Source organism: Pteropus vampyrus, unplaced genomic scaffold (assembly GCF_000151845.1).
Source record: "Pteropus vampyrus isolate Shadow unplaced genomic scaffold, Pvam_2.0 Scaffold110, whole genome shotgun sequence".
Taxonomy (NCBI): Eukaryota; Metazoa; Chordata; class Mammalia; order Chiroptera; family Pteropodidae; genus Pteropus; species Pteropus vampyrus.
Window position 1 is genome coordinate 3,919,360 of NW_011888891.1, and position 22,200 is coordinate 3,941,559.

At 42.6% G+C, this 22,200-nt stretch overlaps 1 protein-coding gene across 2 annotated transcripts; it reads right to left on the reverse strand.

Moving 5' to 3' along the window:
* Window positions 1–733: 733 nt before the first annotated feature.
* Window positions 734–21,272, reverse strand: LAYN (layilin). Of its 2 annotated transcripts, XM_011365418.2 has the most exons (8): window positions 21,061–21,272; window positions 20,407–20,430; window positions 17,732–18,029; window positions 11,932–12,089; window positions 7,758–7,790; window positions 7,070–7,153; window positions 4,830–4,932; window positions 734–3,230 (listed from the first exon to the last, which is right to left on the reverse strand). In XM_011365418.2, exons 1-8 carry the CDS (start codon window positions 21,143–21,145, stop codon window positions 2,867–2,869), a joined length of 1,149 nt encoding a protein of 382 aa, XP_011363720.1. In that variant the 5' UTR covers window positions 21,146–21,272; the 3' UTR covers window positions 734–2,866. The 2 variants fall into 2 exon arrangements, with proteins under 2 accessions (XP_011363720.1, XP_023389532.1); XM_023533764.1 differs by lacking the exon at window positions 20,407–20,430.
* Between the last annotated feature and the right edge of the window lie 928 nt (window positions 21,273–22,200).

Consider the following 22,200-nt stretch of genomic DNA (forward strand, 5'->3'; position numbering starts at 1 on the left):
AGAGAATGAAGACCTCATAATTCTCATTGTTAGCAGGCATCCTTTTAGGTTTCACCGAAATCCCTTTCCTCTGTTGAGAGTTTTGCCCTCTGTTGCTCTACAGAATGTCACGATTTGGGGTGTGGGGTGGGGAGAGATATAAATTTGTGATAGCTGGAAAATGCACTTTAAATTTACAGTAGAAACAATCTTGTCTCAGTACAATTAAATTAAAAGTATATAGGGCTAATAACAGCAAATATAAATTAGTACTTACCATGTGCTACATATTTCCCAGGGTTGCTATAAAAAAGTACTACAGACTGGGTGGCTCCAAAAAGAGAAATTTATTGTCTCACAGTTGTGGAGGCTGGCAGTTTGAGATCAAGGTGTCAGCAGGGTTGGTTTCTTCTGAGGGCTGTGAGGGAGAATCTGTTCCTGGCTTCTGGGCTAGTCTTTAGTGAACTGCCAGCAATCCAGCATTCCTTGGTTCCTTGAAGCATCCACCCAATATCTCCCATCATCTTCACAAGATGGTCTCCCTGTGCTCATGTCTCTGTGTCCTATTCTCTGCCTTTTATAAGGACCAGCCATATTAGATTAGAGAACACTGGACTGGCCTCATTCATGTCAACTAATTACATCTGCAGTGACCCTTATCTCCAAATAAGATTGAATTTTGAGGTACTGAGGGTTAGGACTTCAACATATGAATTTTAAGGGACACAATTCAAGCCATAACATATGCCAATACTTTGCATATATTTGAGATTTTATTCTCACAACAACACTTTTAGGTAGGTAATGTTACACAACAACAGATGAGTAAACTGAGACTTAAAGAATTCAATAGTTTGTTCACAATTACACAGCCAAGTAAGTGGCAGAAAACTTGATTTAAAATCTAGACACTCTGATTCCAGAACCCAGGATTTTAACTACTTTATTATACTGTCTTATTTCTACTTGTATCATTTTATTTTTTGACTCTCTCGTCCCTTATAGCTGTAGGAAGTTACTTGCCAGAAACGAATAAACACTAGTAGTAAAATTTCTATGGTACCCTAACACTGCCACCTGGTGGTGAAAACAATTAAAGCCGTTTCCAACTTGGCGGCAAAAGTTGCATTGCATGAAATGCTCAATGGCTAATTACACCAATACAGTCGAATGATTATGAATTCTGTTTGATACTGCTTTTGACCAAACACAAGTCATATGAGAAAAAATAAGAACAGAACGGCACAAATTTTGAGCTCATGAAGAGATCTAAATTTTGCTGAATAAAATATGTAACCCACCATAGAAAATTCTTGGGTACCTATTTTGTGATAATATATATTCAATAGCTTTATATTTTAAAAACCTATATATATTTTGAGACCTGATCTAGTCTTATTTACTTTGGAAAAACTGTTTTTTCCTGATGCCCTTGCTCTGATGACTCATTGTAGACACCATTTCCTTCTGCTGTTCAAACTCAGGATTCAAAAATAACTTAAGATTAATTAGCAATTACTAGTCATTAACTGCTCTTTGAAAGAAAAAAAGAGGGGCTTTACAGAATAATTGGCTTTGTTGCTTTTCCATCTCCTGGTGTGCAATTTTCTAGACCTTCACCTCTCTCTACAGTTTGCTATTCATTATGTCTTACTACAAGTTCAGAAATAATGTGGCATAACATGCTAACGATAAGCTAGAAAAAAATCAGTCATATTGAAATCAACTAATTTTAGAACTGGAAGACACCTTAGAGCTTATTTAGTCTAGATCACACCATTTGTTTGTTTTTCATAGGGGAACGATGGGAAATCTTGGAAGAAAGGAATTGCTGAATTGACTTTTGGGGGTGGTGGTCCGAATCAGAAATACTGACAAGGACATGGCTAAAGTGGGGTGTTGGCATTGATCCTGAGCCTGGGGTGGGGGTACTGATGACGGCTTTAGCAATAATTCATTTTTGTTTGGATCAAACGCTTTCAACCACAACATCATGACAAACTGGTATGTTGAGCTTAGATACAAGGCATATTGCAAGTAATATGTTACTAATAATTATAGAAACTTTTCTCTGGATTTGAGCTCAAAAGTATTGGAAATAGTCAGGTCCCTAAAACAAAAAGGAAAGAACCATTATCATTGTTAGTAATTTTATGTTGATGCCTCACTGAAACAAACACACTAACAGAATTATGTGCAATATCAGGGCTGGGAACATAAATAGCTTAGAAGCCTGAGACTTGATTTCATTTTTAGTTTCTAAAGTATTTCCAAGTTGGATATTTCCAAGTTTGGATGTCAAGAGAAAGAAAAAAAGGTCTCCTGAGGCCACATGCAGAGGAAAGGCTGTAGACACAGACTGACTAACATGCTGCTTCCTGCTTTTTATTCGATTTGGTTCTTTGGGGGGAAAAAAAAAACCAGACAATATGACTTGAGGATGCACAGGCCAGCCAATGCTAACACATGTAGGCTTTGAAAGCTTCTATAATGTCTGTCTCTTTGTGATTGTGTGTGCTGCTGTGTAGAGCAAGAAAAACAGAACCTAAACATGGGTTTCTCAAGTCCCATGGCCACAACCTTATCCCTTCCGATGAAAACACTGTCTCTTGAAAGTTGGATATAATCAATCAACTGACATTTATTTTCTACTATGTGCCGGACCCTTGGCAAGGTGCTTTCTCTCATAAGGTCCAGCTGTCTGAGAGGCTGGTATAAAGGATACAGTCAAAACTTGTGGACCCAAAAGGGCTAATGCAGATCACATGCTTACCCCTAGGACCTGATCTGAGCATTTTCATAGGCTGACTGTCTTCCTTACAGAAAATAGGAAACTTTTGCTTATTTTCTTAACCATTCTTGTTAGTTCAAGTGTTTTTCATGTGTCCTAATAACCATATATTTCATTTTCCACCCATCCAGACTCCTTGCTCCTCCCCATTCGGTCAGGCGAGAACTCGTAAATGTCATTGGTCACAAAGCCGCTCTCCATGCTCGCCAGAGTCACGAATCCGCTTTCAGATGGGTTCACAGCCATGTTGTCATAGTCACAAGACGTGTCATCGGGAGTAGCTTCTCCCGAACACACTCGGAATGAAAGGTTCTTCAGGTCAGGCCGGGTCTCGGCTAAATCGGCTTCACTTTGTTTTCGTATGACATTGTAAACCTCTAAGTCTGGGCTGTTCCCTTGGTGAGGACAGGCCCACATGGTGTGCTGCTGCTTTGTGCTGCGGCCCAGCTGCTCCCGTTTCCTAGAAAGAAACAAAACCAGGGCTGAGTGTTTTAGACAAGCGAACTTAGAATATCCTTGTGCTTCCTGGTCCAACAGCAGGAGGACGGCATCCTGGGCAATCACCACACTATGCTTCTCACCTACCTAAACTTACAGGTGTGGGCTTTGATAACAAAACAGGAAAGTGTTGTTATGTTTAAAGCGATCATGTATCTGTCATTCACTGCTGCCACAGCATAGAACAGAGGTGCTTATCCTGGGATCTCCAGAGCCCCCCCGGAGGGTCCATGAATATCACATTTAAAAAACTCATCTCTAAGTGAAATTTAGCATGTCCTTCAATTCTAAATGTAAGCAGTATACCAAAGTAGAATTAGTAATATCTTTGACTTTATCACCAACAGAAATCATATTTTCCTATTATATCGGTTATAATAGATGCCTTAAAATATTTTATGCTCATCTCTACTTCAAAATTATGATAACTATATCCACCACTACATTACGAAAGATGCATTATGTATCACAGTATCACATATTCATTTTTGGAAATATTTTGTTAAACAATACATATTGGTATAATTGCTTCTCCTGCAATCCAGTGTATATTATTTTATTCATTTAAAAATATTGTTCTGGGAAGGAGTCCATAAGCTTCACCAGACTGCCATAGGGGCATGTGGCACAAAAATAGGTCAAAACCTCTGAGACAGAGTGCAGCTTCAGAGTTACAATTCCCAAAACAGGTGAGGTGCTAAACAGTAAAGAAGAGAAATCAAGAACCATCTGTAGAGAAAGCAGTTGGAAAATATATTTGTAATTTTTTTTGGACTGAATTCTATTTCCAGATTAGAAGAAATTAATAAAAACGATCCTAGTAAAACCTAACATTTTCTAGTGCTTACTACATGCCCGTTCTGCATGTATTAACTGCTTTAATTCTAATAATCATATAAGGATGTTGTTACTAAATGAAGTAGGTTCTACACTGGAATTTTACTAATTCATCTTAAATTGGTCATCAAAGGATGCCAGATCTTATGTATACCATGATGGTGGGGAATAAAAAGTAGCTGAGAAGAGCTAAAAAATGGTGACAACAAGGTTACTTAGTGTAGCTATGTTGTTGCAATCTAAAATTGTGTATTCAACCAAAAGAAATGTCAATTAAAAGGATTTGGCTATTTTATTTTGAATAAAGTGATTTAGTTGCAGATGCTTGCCAGAATACTGGAACAGTTGCTTTTCACATGGCTCACTATTCATTCCTTCCCTCACCCAATAAAAATTTTTGGAGTGAGAGCATGCATTTATGAGAGCACTTTGCTGAGTGACGAGAGGGTACACAGGAGATGAATAACAATTCTATGCCTCAAGTCATTTAAAATCTTCCACTCAAAAACATTAACGAATAATAAAAGATCACTCTTTTAATCACAACTAAGCACAAATGCTTAGTACTTCTGAATGCTTTGAGCACGGCAGAGAATTTACTCTCAAATCTGCAGTGGTGGTTCTCTTGGAGCTGCCATGGCTTTTAATGAAGTAAACAGGGCAATGTCCGAATCTTAAAGAGTTCAGAAGACATAAAGGTTTACGCGATGAAGGTTTTACTTGCCTCCTTCTACAGATCCAAACCCAACATCCAACTGTGGTGACGACAAGGAGGAGGAAAAGGGGAATGCTGGGAATTAGGAAGTAGGCAAGATTCGAGGCAGCTTCTGAAAAGAAAAACGCATATTATCAGTATTAGTGATGTGTTTATGTGCTTCAAAATAGGCTTTAACAAGCATAATCAACATCATCAACACAGAGTATTCCAAAAAGCACATTTCTGGAAGGAAAGAGGTATACAATTACCCAGTTAGCAAAGTCTTCTAGTTTTAATAAGTGAGCATTTTCTACTGGCCCTATTATCATAAGTAATAGAGAAAAAGGTGAAATTTTTGGGTTTCATGCAAAATATCGGAAGGGCAGTTTTGTTTATTAACTCTTTTTTTCCTCAGAGGAAAGAGATTCTCTCTTGTCCTTCCTCTTAACAAAGCAGGGGCTGCTTGAGCAGTGATAATGTCTTTGACTCTAAGGACAGAAATTATAGCTCCCAAGTTGGGGTCAAGGAGAGGAAAGGAAAAAGAAGCAAGCCAAAAGTCTCAGAGTTACTACCAGGAAAGAGAAGATTACATGAAGCACATGAATCAGCCTGTGGAATCTACCTAAGATGAACTGAATCCAGTTGGGAGCATGAGCAGTGACTGGAGGGCTCTTCGAGGTCTGCTTTCCTGACCTTTCCTGTCCTTTAAAATTCTCTTAGAACCAGAGAATTTTCTCTCAAGGGGCTTTGGGAAGAATCAAGGAAGGGGACTGACCCCTTTCCTACTCCTACTGGTCCAAGATTCCCAGCCATCCAGAGGTTATTGCTTTCTTTTTCCGTAAGGCTGCAAACCTGACAACCACCAAAGGAAAAAAAAGAGCCCAGACAAAACCCACTTTAAATACCACCACAATAACAAAAAGCAATAAAAATGCCATCATAGCACTTTGTACTTTTATCAAAACATTTTTATATAGTATTTGTTGTGTAATAATAGATTTGATTGGCCTTTGTCCCTGGTTCCTGGTAGGGAGGCTCTAAATCTTTGGAATTTCTCAGGTAATAGGAGTGACTGTTATTCATGACCATATCAGAGTTATGCTGGCAGAAATGTCTCAGGATGGGGGATGGTGGGGAGCGAGTGGGACCCAGAGATTGAGTTCAATTACATGGCCTATGATCAAATCAATCATGCCTATGTAATGACACCTCAATAAAACCTCTGCACACCAAAGCTCAATGGAGTTTTCTGGTTGGTGAACACATTGGTGTGTTAGAAGCATGATAAGGCATCCTGATCTACAGGGAGTGGACACAGAAATTCCCATTTGGGACCCTTCCAGACCTCACCTTATGTGTTTCTTCATTTGGTTAGTCCTGATTTGTATCCTTTATAATAAAATGTAGTCATAAGTATAACATTTTTCTAAGTTCTTTGCATTGTTCTACCGAATTAATGAACCTGATGGGATTGTGGGCACCCCCTGGATTTATAGCCAGTTGATCAGAAGTGTAAGTGGCCTGGGGCCCCCAGAACGTGTGGCCAAAATGAAGGCAGTCTTTTCGGGGTTTGAATCCTTAAACTATAAGATCTGCACTAACTCAGGGTGGCTAGGGTCAAAATTTAATTACAGTATTGCAATATTCTACTTTATTTTATGGACACAGTCTCTCAGGTAGATGAGAAAAATATTACTTCCATTATGCAAATTATAAACTGAAGCACAGAGAAATTAAGTGGTTTTTTTTTTTTTTTTAAAGTTGTTCAGTGACAAAAACCCAGATCTCCCTCTCAAAACTCAAGATGAGAGTCAAGGTTGAAAGTCCATTAGCACTCCCATTTATCATCCCATTTTCTTTTATGATTTAACTTTTAAAATGTTTTTGCCCATTTCCTCTATTTGCTTCACAAATGAATATTAATCATGGATGTTTTCCATCACAGCCTAGGTCTTTTTGCTCTGATTTCTCTACATCCATTCTCTCAGCCTCTGACCTCTCCTCCGCCCCATGACTTCTGGTTGGTTCCCAAGGCTCTGTCTTCACACAGATTTTTTGCCCCTGTATAGTCTAATCTCCTTAATTGTCTTAGGATAGCTCCACTTGCATATTTCACTGATGAAATCTAACATATAATGTAGTTTTTGCAAAGTCACAAATGCCCTGTTTAGTTTTATTGTTAAGTAGCTGTGGGAAAGAAGAAAGTGGATAATTTGTGATCAAGAGAGTCCCATTATTTATTTTTCTCAGGTGAGTTTTGTACACACCTTCATTTTCTTTAAAAGTTTCTTTGGCATCTTCTTTTTCTATGTCTTCAGGAAGTATGGGTGTGGCTGGCTCTGTTCCTTCACCTGGAGACAGACACATGGACTTGAGAACCTGGAGAAAGGCATCATAATTCAGATATTCTCTGAGGTGCTACCAGGTTCAAGGTGGGATGCCAAAGAGCAGTAGCAATTTGACCAGCGTCATTTATAAACATAGAAAAGTAGAGGGTAGAATCTGTTGGTATAAAAGTTTAATCGTCTTCTTCTTTCTGGTGGACTCTTCCTGCCAAGAATCATAACAACCAGCAGGCAGCTGGCATCAGGGCACATAAAGGGGAAGGACCAATGACTCACTTCTAGGACCATAAATTATCAGTTTGGCTCACTTCTTGTTTAATTGGATTGAATTCTTCCTTTCATATTGTCAATAATGACAGGTAACATCCCAAACCAAATTTACAACTGTTCCTTTACAGAAAGCTTCGAGAAATAGGCAATGCTAGAGAGTGAGATTACTGAACTATTTGTCAGTAACTATGGCTGGGTGTGGCATATACCTGTCCAAATAGTCTGGGTTAGCACCAGTGGTCTTTCTGTTGAATAATCTGATATAAAGAATATAGCTACTAAGCCTATGAAGGGCTATGAAATAGCCCAAATTAACCAAAATCTCAAAAGACGAACTTACCTCCAGGAGCAATAAAAGGGCCTGTTGGTTTCTCTGTAGCAGAAAGAAATAAAAACAAAAATAATAACTAAATTTGCATGCTGTTTGAATGAAATTGGCCAGATCATGGCATCCATTTATTTGCTCATTCAGTCATCTAATAAACTATCTTAGTGTTACTAGATGCCAGGGATGGGGTTAGTAAGTCTAAAGAATCACTTGTGCACAAAGACTAGCCTTCTCCTATCTTTGCTTGGGTACTTCTTTAAAAAAAAGTAGTTTGAAAATTTAAATATGGGAATTTCCAAACATACACAAAAATAGAAAGGCTGGTAGAATGAACCTTTATGTACTATCACTCAGTTTTAGCTCTTATCAACATATGGCTAATTTAGTTTCAACAATAATCCCTTCTCCTTCCCAGCTATACTCAAGCCTGGATTATTTTAAAGCAACCCAAGACATTTTAACGATTCCTACTGAGGATGTTTAGAAAGCAACAAACATTGATCTTCAAGTGGTAGAAGTGGTTGGGGGGCTAAGCAGATCACTGGCCAGCCCCTAGGCAGAGACTGGTGATCTAAAACCCTGAGTCATTTTAAGTATTTCAGAGAGCCTTGGAAAAGTCAGGTTGCGTAGACAACTTATATCAAATGTTTTTACATTTGGCTGGGAGTGTGTCAGCCTCTTATACTGGTAGTCAAACTCTTATGCTAATGGGATATTCTAGGATTCACAGGGATGGGGTCCTTAAAGGGGAGATTTTAGAATTAACAGTCCTAAGGCCAGGATGTCAAGGCTATTTAGAGAAGACTTTTAATCATCTTCTTGTAAGTGTATGAGTTTGTAGAGATGATGCAAATTCATTAATTTATTTAAAAACACACATATAGTATATGCTGTATGACAGAAACATCATCATGTTCTGTTTTATAAAAACAAACACATTTATCCTGATAACAGCTTTATAAGGTAGGTGCTATTATTATTCTGATTTCGTACACGAGGAAACTGAGGTACAGGGAGAACAAATAATTTGTTCAAATCTCACAGCTAATAAGTAGCTGAACTGGGATTGGAACTAAATAAATTCAAATGAAAATTAAAATCGCAAGGAGACAAACTCTGTGCTAGGTAGAGATGCAATAGCAAATGAGAAATGGTCCCATCCCTCTAAGGCTCTTATACACTACTGTTTGGCCATAAAATATGGAAATAGAGGACAATATTAATAAATATCGATTCCATGACATTACATTACAATACATAGTATATTCAATAACATTACGTGATCTGTTCGTTTTCCTGTCCCTACATGGTTCAGTCCACTGTGCAAAACTGCAGTAAATGGCACATTAGTGCGTCATTTCCTTCCATCCTGCAGTGCATCTGCAATGCCTTGCCTCTGACTTGTCTCTGATTTTCACTGAATCCACCTCTGCCTTTAGCATACCCCAGACGTAATCAAGTGTTCAGATCTGGCTAGCGTGCCACCTACTCTATGTGGTTATGTGGTCTTGTGGTCAAATCTGATTTTAGATGTTATTCAACCAGTCCTTTGCCACTCTGGCATAAGGATGATGGGCCATCCTGTTAGAACCGCACTGGGTGATCTTCCCCTAGTCCATCAAGTAGAGAGATTAGTTGGTCAAACATGCATGTTTCCAGACCTCATGCCAACCACGTAGCAACAGGGCTTGTACATAGGTAGTTAAAGTACTGTGTGTGTGGTGCTAGGATCCTCACAGGAGGAATACCTCACCTAGTTTGGAGGCGCCCTCAAAGGTTTTGCAGAGGAAATTTTTTTTACATTTCCTTTTGAAGTAATTTCAGATTTATGAAAATTTGCAAGACTGGTACAAAGAATTTCCACAATCCTCCACCCAAATATTATCATTTTATCACATTTCATTCATTTAATTATTCTCTTTATATATATCTCTATGTTTATATCTATGCATCTATATTTTTATTTATATCTACATATAGATGCATATATGTATGAAAACACATACAGACACATGCATAACTTTTTTCTTGAGAGTAGGTTGTAGGCTTGGTTATGCTTCACTCCTAAGTACTTCGATGTGTATTTTAGAAGATGTAGGATGTGGCATTTTCCTACATAACCACAGTATAATGATCAAAACTAACAAATCAACATTGATATCCTGTTATCTAATTGATATCCTGTTATCTACAGACCTTATTTAAATTCTCCCAATTGTCCTAATAATGCCCTTTATAGAAAACCATCCTCATCATCATCCTCATCATCCTTATCCAGAACTCAATACACAATCACTTGTTGCACTTAGTTATTATGAGAGTAGGTGGTGTTTAACTTGAACCTGAAAGGTGAGTTGAGATGAAGAGTTGACTGGGAAAGGAGAAGGGTGCTCCAAGCACAGGAAACAGCAATTAAGAGCTTGTGGGGAATTTCATAATGCACAGAGAGAAATGGGATGCAGGGAGAAGTTGTGAGAATGAAGCTGGAGAGAGGCAAGGGTCTGATCACACCGATCCTTTATGGCATGCTAAGGTGTGTGAACTTATCCTGAGGATAAAGCAAGGTGTTAGTTTTTTTTCTATATTCCCATCTCCCTCTGCCAGATCTATTCTCTGTGTCCTTGGAGGCTCACATCTATGGATTGTGTCACTGGGGCCCCCTTGTCCCTCGGCCTCTGAATGGACTTAACCAATGAGCGGCAGAGGCAGGAGTTCAGAGAGCAGGAGGAGAGAGAGGTCCAGGTATTTATTCCTCTCCCCTCTTCCCACTTCACTGTGGTTTGACAGTAGATAAACTGTATGGTCACAGCTCCTGTTGGCTGGCTCCTCTTCCATGTCCCTAAGCTTTCTCTGGGTTCCGCTAAAGCCATTCTCTCCCCTCACTCCTTTAGGCCTATGGATAATAAGAGCTTCCTATTGTAGCTAGTCCCTGGGCACTTACCATCTCTTGCTCTTTGCCCACATTTCTGCAAATATCCTTTTAATATACTCTTTTCATTAAACTTATATATCTTTTCCTGCCAGGATTCAGTCTAATACAGGTAATAGCAAAAGCAATAAAGAGTGTGATTTTAAAAAATGAACTAGGTTAGAGTCCAAAGATAAAAGGATATAAAAACAACTGTCAAAATCTCACATTTCAAAAAATGTTTAAAAAGTACAAAATTTTAAATCATGGCACTAATAAGATATAATTCTCAAAGTGATGGGAAGCCAGTTTTTAACAAATGTTTTGCTTTCGTTGCTCTGAAAGGTGACTTGCTAAGCCAGCCTCTGTCTTTGCAACCTCCCTGCCTAAGACAACTTTGAGGGGGTGAAAAGGGAGGAAAGAAACCTGTTAGCAGCAAAAATTGCAGCAAAAGCATAGTCCAATTCAGACAATTTTTAAATGATGGGATTATTTAGTCACCAACTAGATATAATTAACAAGTCGCTCTACTCTTGTCAGGAAAGTATGCAGAAATGGAACCAAGCAGTTGGCTTCACAGAGGTGAGAAACTTCAGGGACAGATTAAAAGTCACTTCAAGTTTAGATCAAAGTCAGTTATAATGGAGGAGTTTGGGAAACTCCAGTAGAATGAGACTACAGTCCTGTAGCCAAACCCTTAACAGATCTAGAAGCAAATACCAGTTGAATTTGCAAGACATAGAAGGTGGTCCGGGAGTTTGAGCCTGCTCATTAAAGTGTCTGCTCTCTGCATAATGGCAGTGTATTTTATCATCTACCTCCTCTGGTTATTATTTTGTTTCCTTAAAGCCCCAGAAAATAACCTCACATGGCTGTTAGAAGACTTGCAGGAATAACGGCCAGGTTCCTTTCACATTTCTTCTTTATTCCAAGTTTCTACAGCCAAACTCACATGTGGAAAGAATAAGAATTGGTAATTGTCCATTTAGAGGGCTTTTTGTTTTCTGCAGTTCTCATAATTCTTGCTTCGTCATATATAAATTAGACCCTTTCTTTTCTTCATCCCTTCTCTTAGCATCTGATACTCTTCTTCTTTGCTAGAATTACTCCTCAACGACAAAATGTCGCTACATTTCCCTTTACAAGAAATCCCAATCTTTAATATTGCTGCAAGCTTTCTCAGAGACCACATAACAAATTCTTGGAACTAGCAGCTGCTTGTGAAATGAGAGAGGAAGTTGAGAATTCAACCATATAACTTGGGAGAGGATTCGTTACCATCGGAATATTTGCAAATGAAGTTGTTCTTCATGTTGCATCGGTCATCATTCCACTGGAACATGTAGGGGCCCCCGATGCCAGTGGGTGCTGACGGCTGATGGTACATGACCACGCAGACCTCGCTCTCACAGGAAGGCTCATCCACATACCAGTTCCTGTAGGAAAGGGGTCAACAGTGGGGGCAACTGGAGAAGGATGCCACAGGACTTAAAAGCCTTGTTTTCCCATCGAATTTCACTGCTTCATGAACTTTAGATTCTGCTTCAGAACATAATACAGAGAAAGGGAGGAATCGAAGTACTTCTAGTAAGTAGAATCACACACTTTCTAATATGACCATCATAATCAATCATCTGACACTTGCCAAAATCTCTTTGCAGGGAAGAATATATTACCATATGATGTCTGCCAAGTAATTATGAGAAAAAGCAGCCAGCAGAACCAGTCTGGATGATTTTATTTCCTTCTTGCTTTTTGATAACTGGATTTGTTTTTCTATTTTTAAGAATCAGATGCACTGAGAAGAGGCTTGACTTATCTCATCCAGAGCTTGCCCTGCTACCCATCTCTCCATACTTTTTAATTGGCTATAACTGCCTTCTCAGCCCTGGGAAGCAGATGAAAAATTCAAGCACCAGACTTCTTAAAATGTAGAGGCTGTCAAAGCAGATGAGGGTGTGGGAACAAGAGTAGGAGGCCCACCTAGTCTTTTTCAGTTGTTTCCACTTCATCAGGCTGATAAGCCCCTCTGTCAGCCTCCACTGCTAGGTTTCTTGTCTTTGTCTCCTTGGCTCCTGATGGGGTGCATTAGCAGCCTAAGCTCCACTACTCAGTGGTACTTAGAATTAAATGGTGCTGCTACCCAGCTGGATATGTGGGTGCCAGGTCAAGGCTTTGGATTCCATAGAGAGTCTCAGTGCTGTGAGCACCCACCCCATGCATTGACCTAGGGCTGGACTCTGTGGTCTGCCTGGTTACCCACCCGAGCCGTTGCCTTCTAGCATTCAGATCTTGCCGTAATGCTGAGATTAATAGTTGGGCCCTACTGCTCTGCCTAACTCTTGTCAGAGCCCCTCTTTAGGAGACAGCCAAGAGACAGGTCTCCTCATAGCACCCCATTACGGCTTTGCTTAAGTGCTGTGTTCTGTCTTCTAAAAGGAAGATCCTTTGTTGTACCCACTGGGTCGAATGTGCCTGGACAACAGCTGAGCTTGCAACACTGCTTGGATACTGTGCCTGGATAGTTGGGGGCCTCTATTGAGGCTGGGCTCTGTATCTCATTAGTTGCCTTCAGGCCATTTTCCAACCCTGTTGGAGGGCCTCCTACCCTGACTTGCCTGTTCTCCTCACTGGCCTTATGGCTTTATGCCATTTCATTTTACAGATGATAGAATTGATGGAATATTATACCTGGCACCTAGTTTCTGGACTTGAGCCAGCTTTTAGGCTCAGAACCCACTGATATAAAGTGGGCTCTGAGCCTAAAAGCTGGCTCAGAACCCACTGGCTTGGTCCCCAGGAAGAAGGACCCTTCAACACTACAGCAGGTACGCATGGTAATAATTTCCCCTTTTCTCCCAAAGGGACCTATGACCATTTATTCAAGTAATCATATACTGTGGAAAGAGGAAGACCCAAATATTATAAAGACTTTTGGACACAAAGTATAAGTAGACGTTGATACCCAAAGACTAGAACTGTCGTCAAGGCTACCCATTAGTGTGGGAGCATATTGAGGCCAGATCTTAAGTGGATTTCTGGCCCAGGACCAGCTCACAGTGGGACCCATCTGGTGGTCATTCCCCAGACCCCAAATATATGAATTGAAAGTCTATGGGTTAAGAGTTATAATAGTAGAGAAGGTCAAGTGGAAGCTTCTGAAACTGTACTCCTCCCCACCCTCTCCAAGACCGTAAATAAAAACAGTATCTTACCCAGGGGAAGATGACAGAAAGTAGTGCTACCCCTAAAGATCTAGGGAATGCAAGGGTTGTATTCCCCATCATATCTTTATTTAATTCACTAGTCTGGCTCCTGCAAAAACCAGGCAGATCCTGAAGGATGATACTGGAGTAGCATAAACCAAACCAAGTAGAAGCCTCAATTGTAGCTGTGAGCACCCTAGCTTTTTGCTAGAGCTGGATAACATGTCCTCTAGCTCTTTGCTAAAGCAAGTACCTACTATGAAGGTACTTAGTATGCCCTTAGTACCTACTATGCAGATCTGATGAACACATTCTTTTCAATCTGTATCAGAAAAAAATCAGAAATAGTTTGCATTCATTTGGAATGGACAACAGTATACATTTATAGTCTTGCCTCAGGACTATACTAATTTTCCTACTCTACATCATAATGTGGTATGAAGAGACCTGGACTGGCAAGACATCTTGCAGAAAATTACACTGGTCCACTATCTTGTTGACATCATGCTAATTGAACCCGATGAGCAAGAATTTGCTAGTACATTGGAGGTTTTAGACTCACGTGCTGCAAGTGCTGGAGATAAACCCTGTGAAGATTCAGGGACCTGCCACTTCATGAAAATGTGTAGATGTCGATGTCCAGTGATCTGGAGAATGCCAGAACATCTCTTTCAAATTAAAAGGATTGCGTGCAATAACTTGAAGAAGGAAGCATAGCGCCTAATAGGCCTCTTTTGGGTTCTAGAGGCAGCATATTTCACACCTAAGAATACTGTTCTGGCCCATTTACCAGCTGACACAAAAGACAGCCATCTTCGAATGGGATCCAGAGCAGAAAGGGACTCCGAAGCAGGTCTAAGCTGTGGTGTAAGCAGTCTTGCCATGTGAGCCATATGATCAAGCAGACTCTATTATTAGAAGTATCAGTGGTGGAGAAAAGAATGTCATAAAGAATTTGTGCCAAGCCCCAATGAGAGAATCACAATATAGACCCCTAGGATTCTGTAGCAAGGCCAGGTCATCTGTAGCTGAGAAAGAATCACCTTTCGTAAAATAATTCCTGGCTTGCTACTAGGCAAGAAGCACCAAGAAAGGTACTGTCAGACATACCTAGTCATAGGTTGGCCAGATATGGAGTCCATCCATTAGAATATGGAAGAGGTACATACAGGACTAAAGGGCATTCTATGAGTAGGACCAAAGGGCGCTGCATGAATAGGCAGAGCAGACTGCTGTGACATCTATCACTGTTGTACCAGAGCCTCTCCCTATGGTACCTATAGCTGCATAAAAGAGCCCCTTACAACTAACAGATAGAGACAGCCTGAGTTTGGTTTGTGGATAGGTCAGGCAAGTATGGGAGAACAACTCCAAATGGACAACAGCTGCACTACAGCCCCCTTCAGAGGTGACCTTGAAAGATCTATCAATGGCCAGATTTTAGTTGGTGTACCTGGTTAACCAATTTGTGTAGAAAGAGTGGTTATTGGAGGTTAGAATATATAAGGACTCAGGGCAGAGAACCTGGCCAGCTGATCAGGAGAAAAAAAATCTTTCCAAAAGGAGAAAGAGCAGAAGACTGGGGACAAGGAGAAATTGGATAGAATGATGTGAACAGACATATGGCATTAGGCATAAAGTATGAGATTCTATCCCATATTAAAGCCCACCAGAAAGCATCTAGCAAGAGGCCCTAAACAACCAGGGAGACAAAATGACTCAGCCAGTCGATGTCAGCCAGCCTGTTAGCTACCCCAGTGCCGGTGCAATAGATACACACCAGGGATGCATGGGCTCAGTAGTGTTGGTTTCCACTCTCCATGCTGATCTAGCAATTGCTAAAAATCCAACCTGCCAGCGACAGAGACAGGTCCCTGAAAGAGCACCAACTCTAAGAGACACTTGGTAGCAGGTTGACTACACTGGACTCCTTCCAATGATTCATTTTGACAGAGATAGACACACAATCTGGGTATGGATTTGCCTTTCCTGCCTCAGGGCCTCAGTCAGCTTACACAGTAATTGATCTAACAGCACAAAATCCCAAGTAACATCTCATCAGATCGAGAGACCTACTTTACAGCAAAGGAGGTGTGGGAGTAGGCACCTGGCCAGGCGATTTACTAGTCACATCATATATTACACCATCCTGAAGCTGCCAGACTGACAGAGTGATGAAAGAGCTGTTGAAAACACAGCCGAAGCACTTGCTTAGAGGCAGTATGTTGTGAGAACAGGACATCATCCTCCAAGATGCAGTTTATACTTTGAATCAATGACCTCTGTATCATCTTGTGTCCCCAAGAGTAAGAATACGTGGATCTGAGAGCCAAGGGGTAGCAGTAAGAGTAGCCCTGATTACTCTCACTGGTAGTGACCCACTTGAAGAATTTGTGTTTCTCGTCTCTGGGTTCTGTGAGTTTAAAGGTCTTGGTACGTAAAGGGGGAATACTTCCATCAGAAGATACAGCAAGGACCTTATTGAACTATGAGCTATGGCTGCCACTTGGGCACTCTGGAATCCCTGTGTCCAGGGGCCAGCAGGCAAGAAGAGGAGTCATTATTTTGGCAGGGGTAACTGACCCTAATCATGAGGTGGAAGCAGGTCTGCTGTTACAAATATGTTTGGTGTCCAGGTTATCTATTTGGGTACCTGTTGGTACTCATGTGCTCAGTTTTGATGGTAATTGGAAAAGTGCAATCACTCTAGCCTGGTAAGTGTAAGGTGACTAGGGCCTCACACTTCTCAGGGATGAGAGGCTGGGTCCTACCACAAGGTAAGCCACTGAGGATCCCTGAGCGGAGGGTGAGGGGAATCTGGATTAGAAAGTAGAGGGATATGAGTAAGTATCAGTTGTGGCCCTGGGATCAGCTGCAGTGGTGGGGAGTGAAGTTCATCTTATTAACCTTCCTTTGTTAAATTTCTCCCAGGAAGAGAGGTCTATGAGAATTATGGAGGAGCTACTTCTGGAACTTAGATGAAAATGTGGTTCTAATCAGCATAGTGAATGGACTTTGATAGATGCTGATATGCTGTCTTGAGTGTAATAGGTAAAAATTATATATTTTAATCTTCATTCTTTTGATTGATAATGAGTTTAAACTTTTTTCATATGACTATTTACCAGTTAGATTTTTTATTTTGTAAACTGTCTGCTCAGCTCTTTTGCCTCTTTATCTTTTAGGGTTTTATTAACTTATATACACTTTTAGTGTCTTATTGACTTATATAAACTCTGTCACAAAAAGATGTTAATTCTTTGTTAAATTTGTTACATTTTTCCAGTCTTATGTCTGTCTTTCAATTTGATGCTTTTTGACATCACTGCATTTCCTAGGGAGGGGGACTATGGCAATGCCATGGTGCCAGGGTGGGGTATGAAATGAGTGAGTCTTGATGCTGTGGGTTTAAGAGAGTCCTATAAACTGCAGACTTCCTTATGTCTTTTCTTGGTCAATTCATCGAATTAGATCTTGGCTCTGATTTCTTGCCCATCATCATGATTCCTTTGGTCTGGAGTCCTATCTTAAGTCTTAGCCCCACAGACCTTCTATCTCTCACTGGAGTTCTAGTCCAAAAAGCCAGATAGCCAGAACCACTGACTTGAAGCATTGCATGCCATTGAAACAATGCTTCTGGGCCACACCCTCCTGAGCAGAACTCTTGGGAAAGGAACTGGGCCCAGATCAAGGCTGATTCACCACTTTCTCCAAACTGCTTTGGTCAGTGCTTTTCTACTGCTGCATCCTCTTTAGGGCTCTGCCTGCTGAGGCCTTCTCCATTTCCTCATTGACGTGGCACCGTAGATCCAGCCTCCCCACTTTTTGTGTTATGTCAAGTGAATTAGCCGTTTTGGGTTCCACACACTTACCTGAATGTTGATGTGCTGCCATCGGTCCAAGCATAAAAGTCCTGGCAGACTGTGCTATTGCTTTGTTTTTCCTCACGCCTCCTGAGCCCAATCCAAAAATCACCATCAGATGCCAGGAGGTTTTCAATAAACTTTTCTATTAGTTTCTGTTCATCTTCGGACTCGATGCTGACTAGCTGGCCCCCATCCCTCCGGCAGGCTGCTCTGGCTTCCTCAAAGTTCAGTCTTCGAGAAGCATCATGGAAGTAAACAACTTTATAACAAGGCCTCCGTGTCCCTCCCCGGCAGACCAGCTGTCCTAGAGAAAAAGGAAGCCAATCTATTTCAGTATTCCCCACAGTACACCAGGGCAGGGATGCCTGGAGGCATGTGAATGAAGCCATTCCCAGGCAGGGATTCTGATTACTCATCAGTGTTATAATGTCAGTTAGGGTTCTTAGAGCAAATTAATACCTCTCCCAGCCTGGAGATGCAGTGAGTTAAACTATATTGTGTAGGGATTCCATGTTTTATTTGCTTCATTATAGATTCTAAGAAAGCAGACATTTTTTTACTATCTTTTACAAGAGAGGTAGATGAAGATTTATGATTTCACTTAAAGGCACACAAATCACTTTCATGCCATTAGGGAGTCTCAGGGGATAGTGTGGCTTGAAGTGAGTCATCTCTGTTTGGTAGTTCCTTCAGGTAAGAGATGCATTCTGAAGTCGGGTGTGGGATCCTCAACCCTGGAGACCTCTGCCTGTGTGGCAGGACTGAGAATTCACCCAGTCTGTGGTGTAAGCAGAAGGTAGGAGCATCAGATCCATAGGGTTTTCTGCTTCAGCTCTTGTTTAAAGACAAAAGTTGAGGTTTAATGAACTCTTAACTATGTGCCAAGAACTATGCTAAGGGCTTTTACATTTATACACATTCTTTATCTCATTGAACTCTCATAGTAATCCCTCAAGTAGGCATTGTTTTTCCCCATTTTATAGATGAGAAAACTGAGGTTTAGAGAAATTAAGTAATCTGGCTAAGGTCACGTAGCTTTAGCAGCATTGCCTGAGTCGGAACCAAGATCTAATTATAAAATCATGACATTAACCACTGAACTATATTTTGCCCACTCCCTACTTCACTCTATGCTCATGTTGTTCTGCAAGCCCATGCAATGTGTCTCTGACTGACTGAGACCTGAAAGGCAGAAGATCATCTCAGACAAATAGATGGGATTCTACAGAGGTCCAAATAAATTGTTCACCAGTACACAACACTTTAGCTTGTGTCTGGGTGCCTGAAGCCTTGCTGCACCTGACACATTAGCCTCATTATTCCTTTGTTTCATCAACATGTATTGAGTGTACACTCTGTGCCTGGTGCTGTGCTAGGTGCTGTGAATAAGGAAACAAACTCCAGTTCCTAGCCCACAGGAGCAGACAGCATATGTTTCTGAATCCAGATGTACAAAGTGAAAACCACATTTCAACAAGAGGAATCTCTTGCATTGGAAAGCCGAATCTAGGTTGTGGGTGTGAATTGTTTCCAAAGAGCGACGGATAAAGGATTTTGGTTTGGGAACCTCTTCCCAGCCCTCATGGTGAGTTCTCATTTCCCTAACGTGGTTTGTAGCTGTGCAGGGAGCCAGATAGCATTCACTATTCTCAATACTGTCCAGAATACAGGGCAAAGGCCACAGATAGTTAAAACTGCATTTTCGGTGCTAAATGAGAACAGAGCACATACAGATAATCCAGAAAGCTCCTGTGATTTCTTATTTTCTATTTTTTCTTTCTTCGCTTTGGTAAAGAAATGCTAAATAAGCAACAAGTTATAAGAGTTTTGCATCTTCTTCCTTTCGCTGTCATTCTGCTATTGCTAAATAGAGAAATTCCAACAGTGCTGGTCCATCGGTAAAATAGGAGGACTTAAAAGTGGAACATCTCGGTAAAGAGATGTTCCAGAGAGACTGGGAACTGCGGGCCAGAGAGGCTGTAGCTGAGCTACTGCCTGGGGAGAAGATTGGGCCCGCCCAACTTCTATGAGTCCCTAAAGGTGGCTCCAAATGAGGCAGCAACAAGTGAATGAGTCCCAGGAAACCCCAGCCTGGCCACCAGTAACACATAAACTGGAGTTGAATTTCCTGATGGTTCCTGCTTTTCCACCATGTGATTATCAAGGGAAAACAAAATACTTTAAAGGAGTTTCCTGTAGCGGCCGGCCACTCCGGACATCGCAAGTCAGCTGGTGAGTGCCAGAGCTGGATGGAGAGGGTTGGGGTCGGGGAAGGGGCACATCTGGTTCCCTTGCCTTCAGGAAGTGTCTTTCTCTTCTCGTTTACAGTAAGGGGAAGGATAGGAGAGCCTTGTGTACCCCATGGCTAAGGATAGAGCCTATGCAGCCCTAACTCAAGCAGCCAATTCAGTTACACTCCTCTTTCGCTGCCCCGCACTCCACCCCATCTTGAAACCAGCTTTAAGTTCTTTAAATCAGCTGAGAAAGCACGGATAACAGAGTGCAGGTTTTCGTTCTCCATCTCTCTTGGCCAATCTGTCGCCTGCAAGGTGGACCTGAGAAAGGAGAACAGACATACCCCCCCCCCCACCCCCCCCCTGAGAAAGGAGAACAGACATACCCCCCCCCACACCCCCCGACATGCAGAACGAATGGAAGAGGGAAGAAGCCAAGCACTGTACCTCCTCTGAGATCCAAGTCCGAGGCTGCAGTTAGTGACACGACAGGAGGAAGGAAACAGAGAGTCATTCCCCAGAGTCAGGCGGGGCTTGTCCCGCGCCAGCTAGGCTTCTTTTCCGATCTCTAAGCGCTCTTATTCCCGACGCTGGATCCAGCCATCCTCCCCACGAAAAAGACCAGAAGTAACAGACTGGGTTCCCATGGCACCGCCGATCCAGAATCCCTACTGTAGCCGCCGTCTCCAGGGGGAGGGCAAGGGAGTTGGTGAGCCCACTCTGCGTGGGGTCCTGGGGACTGTTTCGCCGCGCTCCATGGAGCGGGCCGAAGGGGCGCCTACTGGGGCAGATTTGCTCACTGTCCCACCTAGCCTACGTCCTCCAAATTCCGGTAACCCCAGGAGGGGAACGAACTTCGAGCGGTCCTGGCTATGCAGGAAATCCAGGCGGGTCTCAGCCGCGCGGCAATTGCTTGCTCCCCTTGGAGCAGGGGGCGCCGGAGGTCTGTCCACTAGTAGGGTGGGGACGCCACCCCCACCCACTCTGCAGAGGGCCAGAGAAGTGGCATAGCGTCCCAGAGGATAGCGGTACCTGGGGTGCAGTGGGTGCATCCGCCGAGCCCTCCCGGGAATCAGCCCCTGCCCCAGGGCACGCACTCACCGCTTAGCAGACGACCGGTCACGCCCCGGGGCCCGGCCAGCAGCATGACCAGCAGCACAGCCTGCAGCACCGCTCCCAGCGGCATGGCCGGGCTCTAGTGCGCGCTGGGACACCTGGGCGCTACCGCAATTGAGCTGGCGGACCCACAGTAGTGTGCACGACAACTGCAACGGCGGTAGCAGCATCTCCAGAGGACCGATGGACCCAGCACCCGGAGGAGGCGGGGAGGGCGCGGAGCCAGCCTGTCGCCCCTCCGCCCCCTGAGACGTCACTGTGGGGAGGGCAGCCCCTCTGGCTGGCCCGCCCCCGACGGCCTCCTCCAGCAGGCTCAGCGCTGGATACCCCGCCCGTCTGAGGAAAGCGAGCAGAGCAGAGACAGAAGCCAGCTAGCTCCTTGCCCCGCTCCGAGCTTCTCAAGAAGATACTGCAATTGCCCAGGACGCAGGGCCGGGGAAAACTTCAGTCTGACTTCTCAGAAATCCGAGGAAGAGCAGCACGGTGGCTAAAAACAACCACATCTCACCCCGAATCCTGCGGGCATAGCCAAATTCACCCATGCTCTCGGCTCTGCAATGTGGGCAGATGAGAGAAGCAAGGCACTGAGACCTATCTGGGGCTGGGTAGAGAGCAGTCCAGGAGCTCAAGGCTACCCTTAAGAAAGGAGTGGTGGATGTAGAGAACGCCGAAGTAGGCAGTGTGCCTACTGGCCAGGCAAGTTATGCGACAGCGTGGTTAGGGTCCAGAGAAGGAAGCTAAGTTGGAGTTCTGGCTGAGAGGAGAGTAGCTCCCCGAGAAGCCAAAGGGTGACCCTGAAATCAGCAAGGAAATAATACTGTACTGCTTTTTGCAGGTCACATGTTGGGAGGTGGGGGTGATTGTTCAGCTCTGGACTTATGATAGAAGAGAGATGACCACCCCCCGCCTCTATGAGTGACACCAGTTCTCTGGAAAAGCTTTCCTCATCAACCCAGCCCTTCATGTGTGCTTCTTCTGAACTCCCACTAATAGTTGTGTTTTACATTTGCTTCTTATAGTAAGCAAAATGTTTTAAAATCTATTCAGACAATAAGGTGTGAGCCTCTTGTCCAAAAACTAAGGTACTAAGTGGCAGAAGGTGGGTCTGATTTCTTTGCCTTTCCC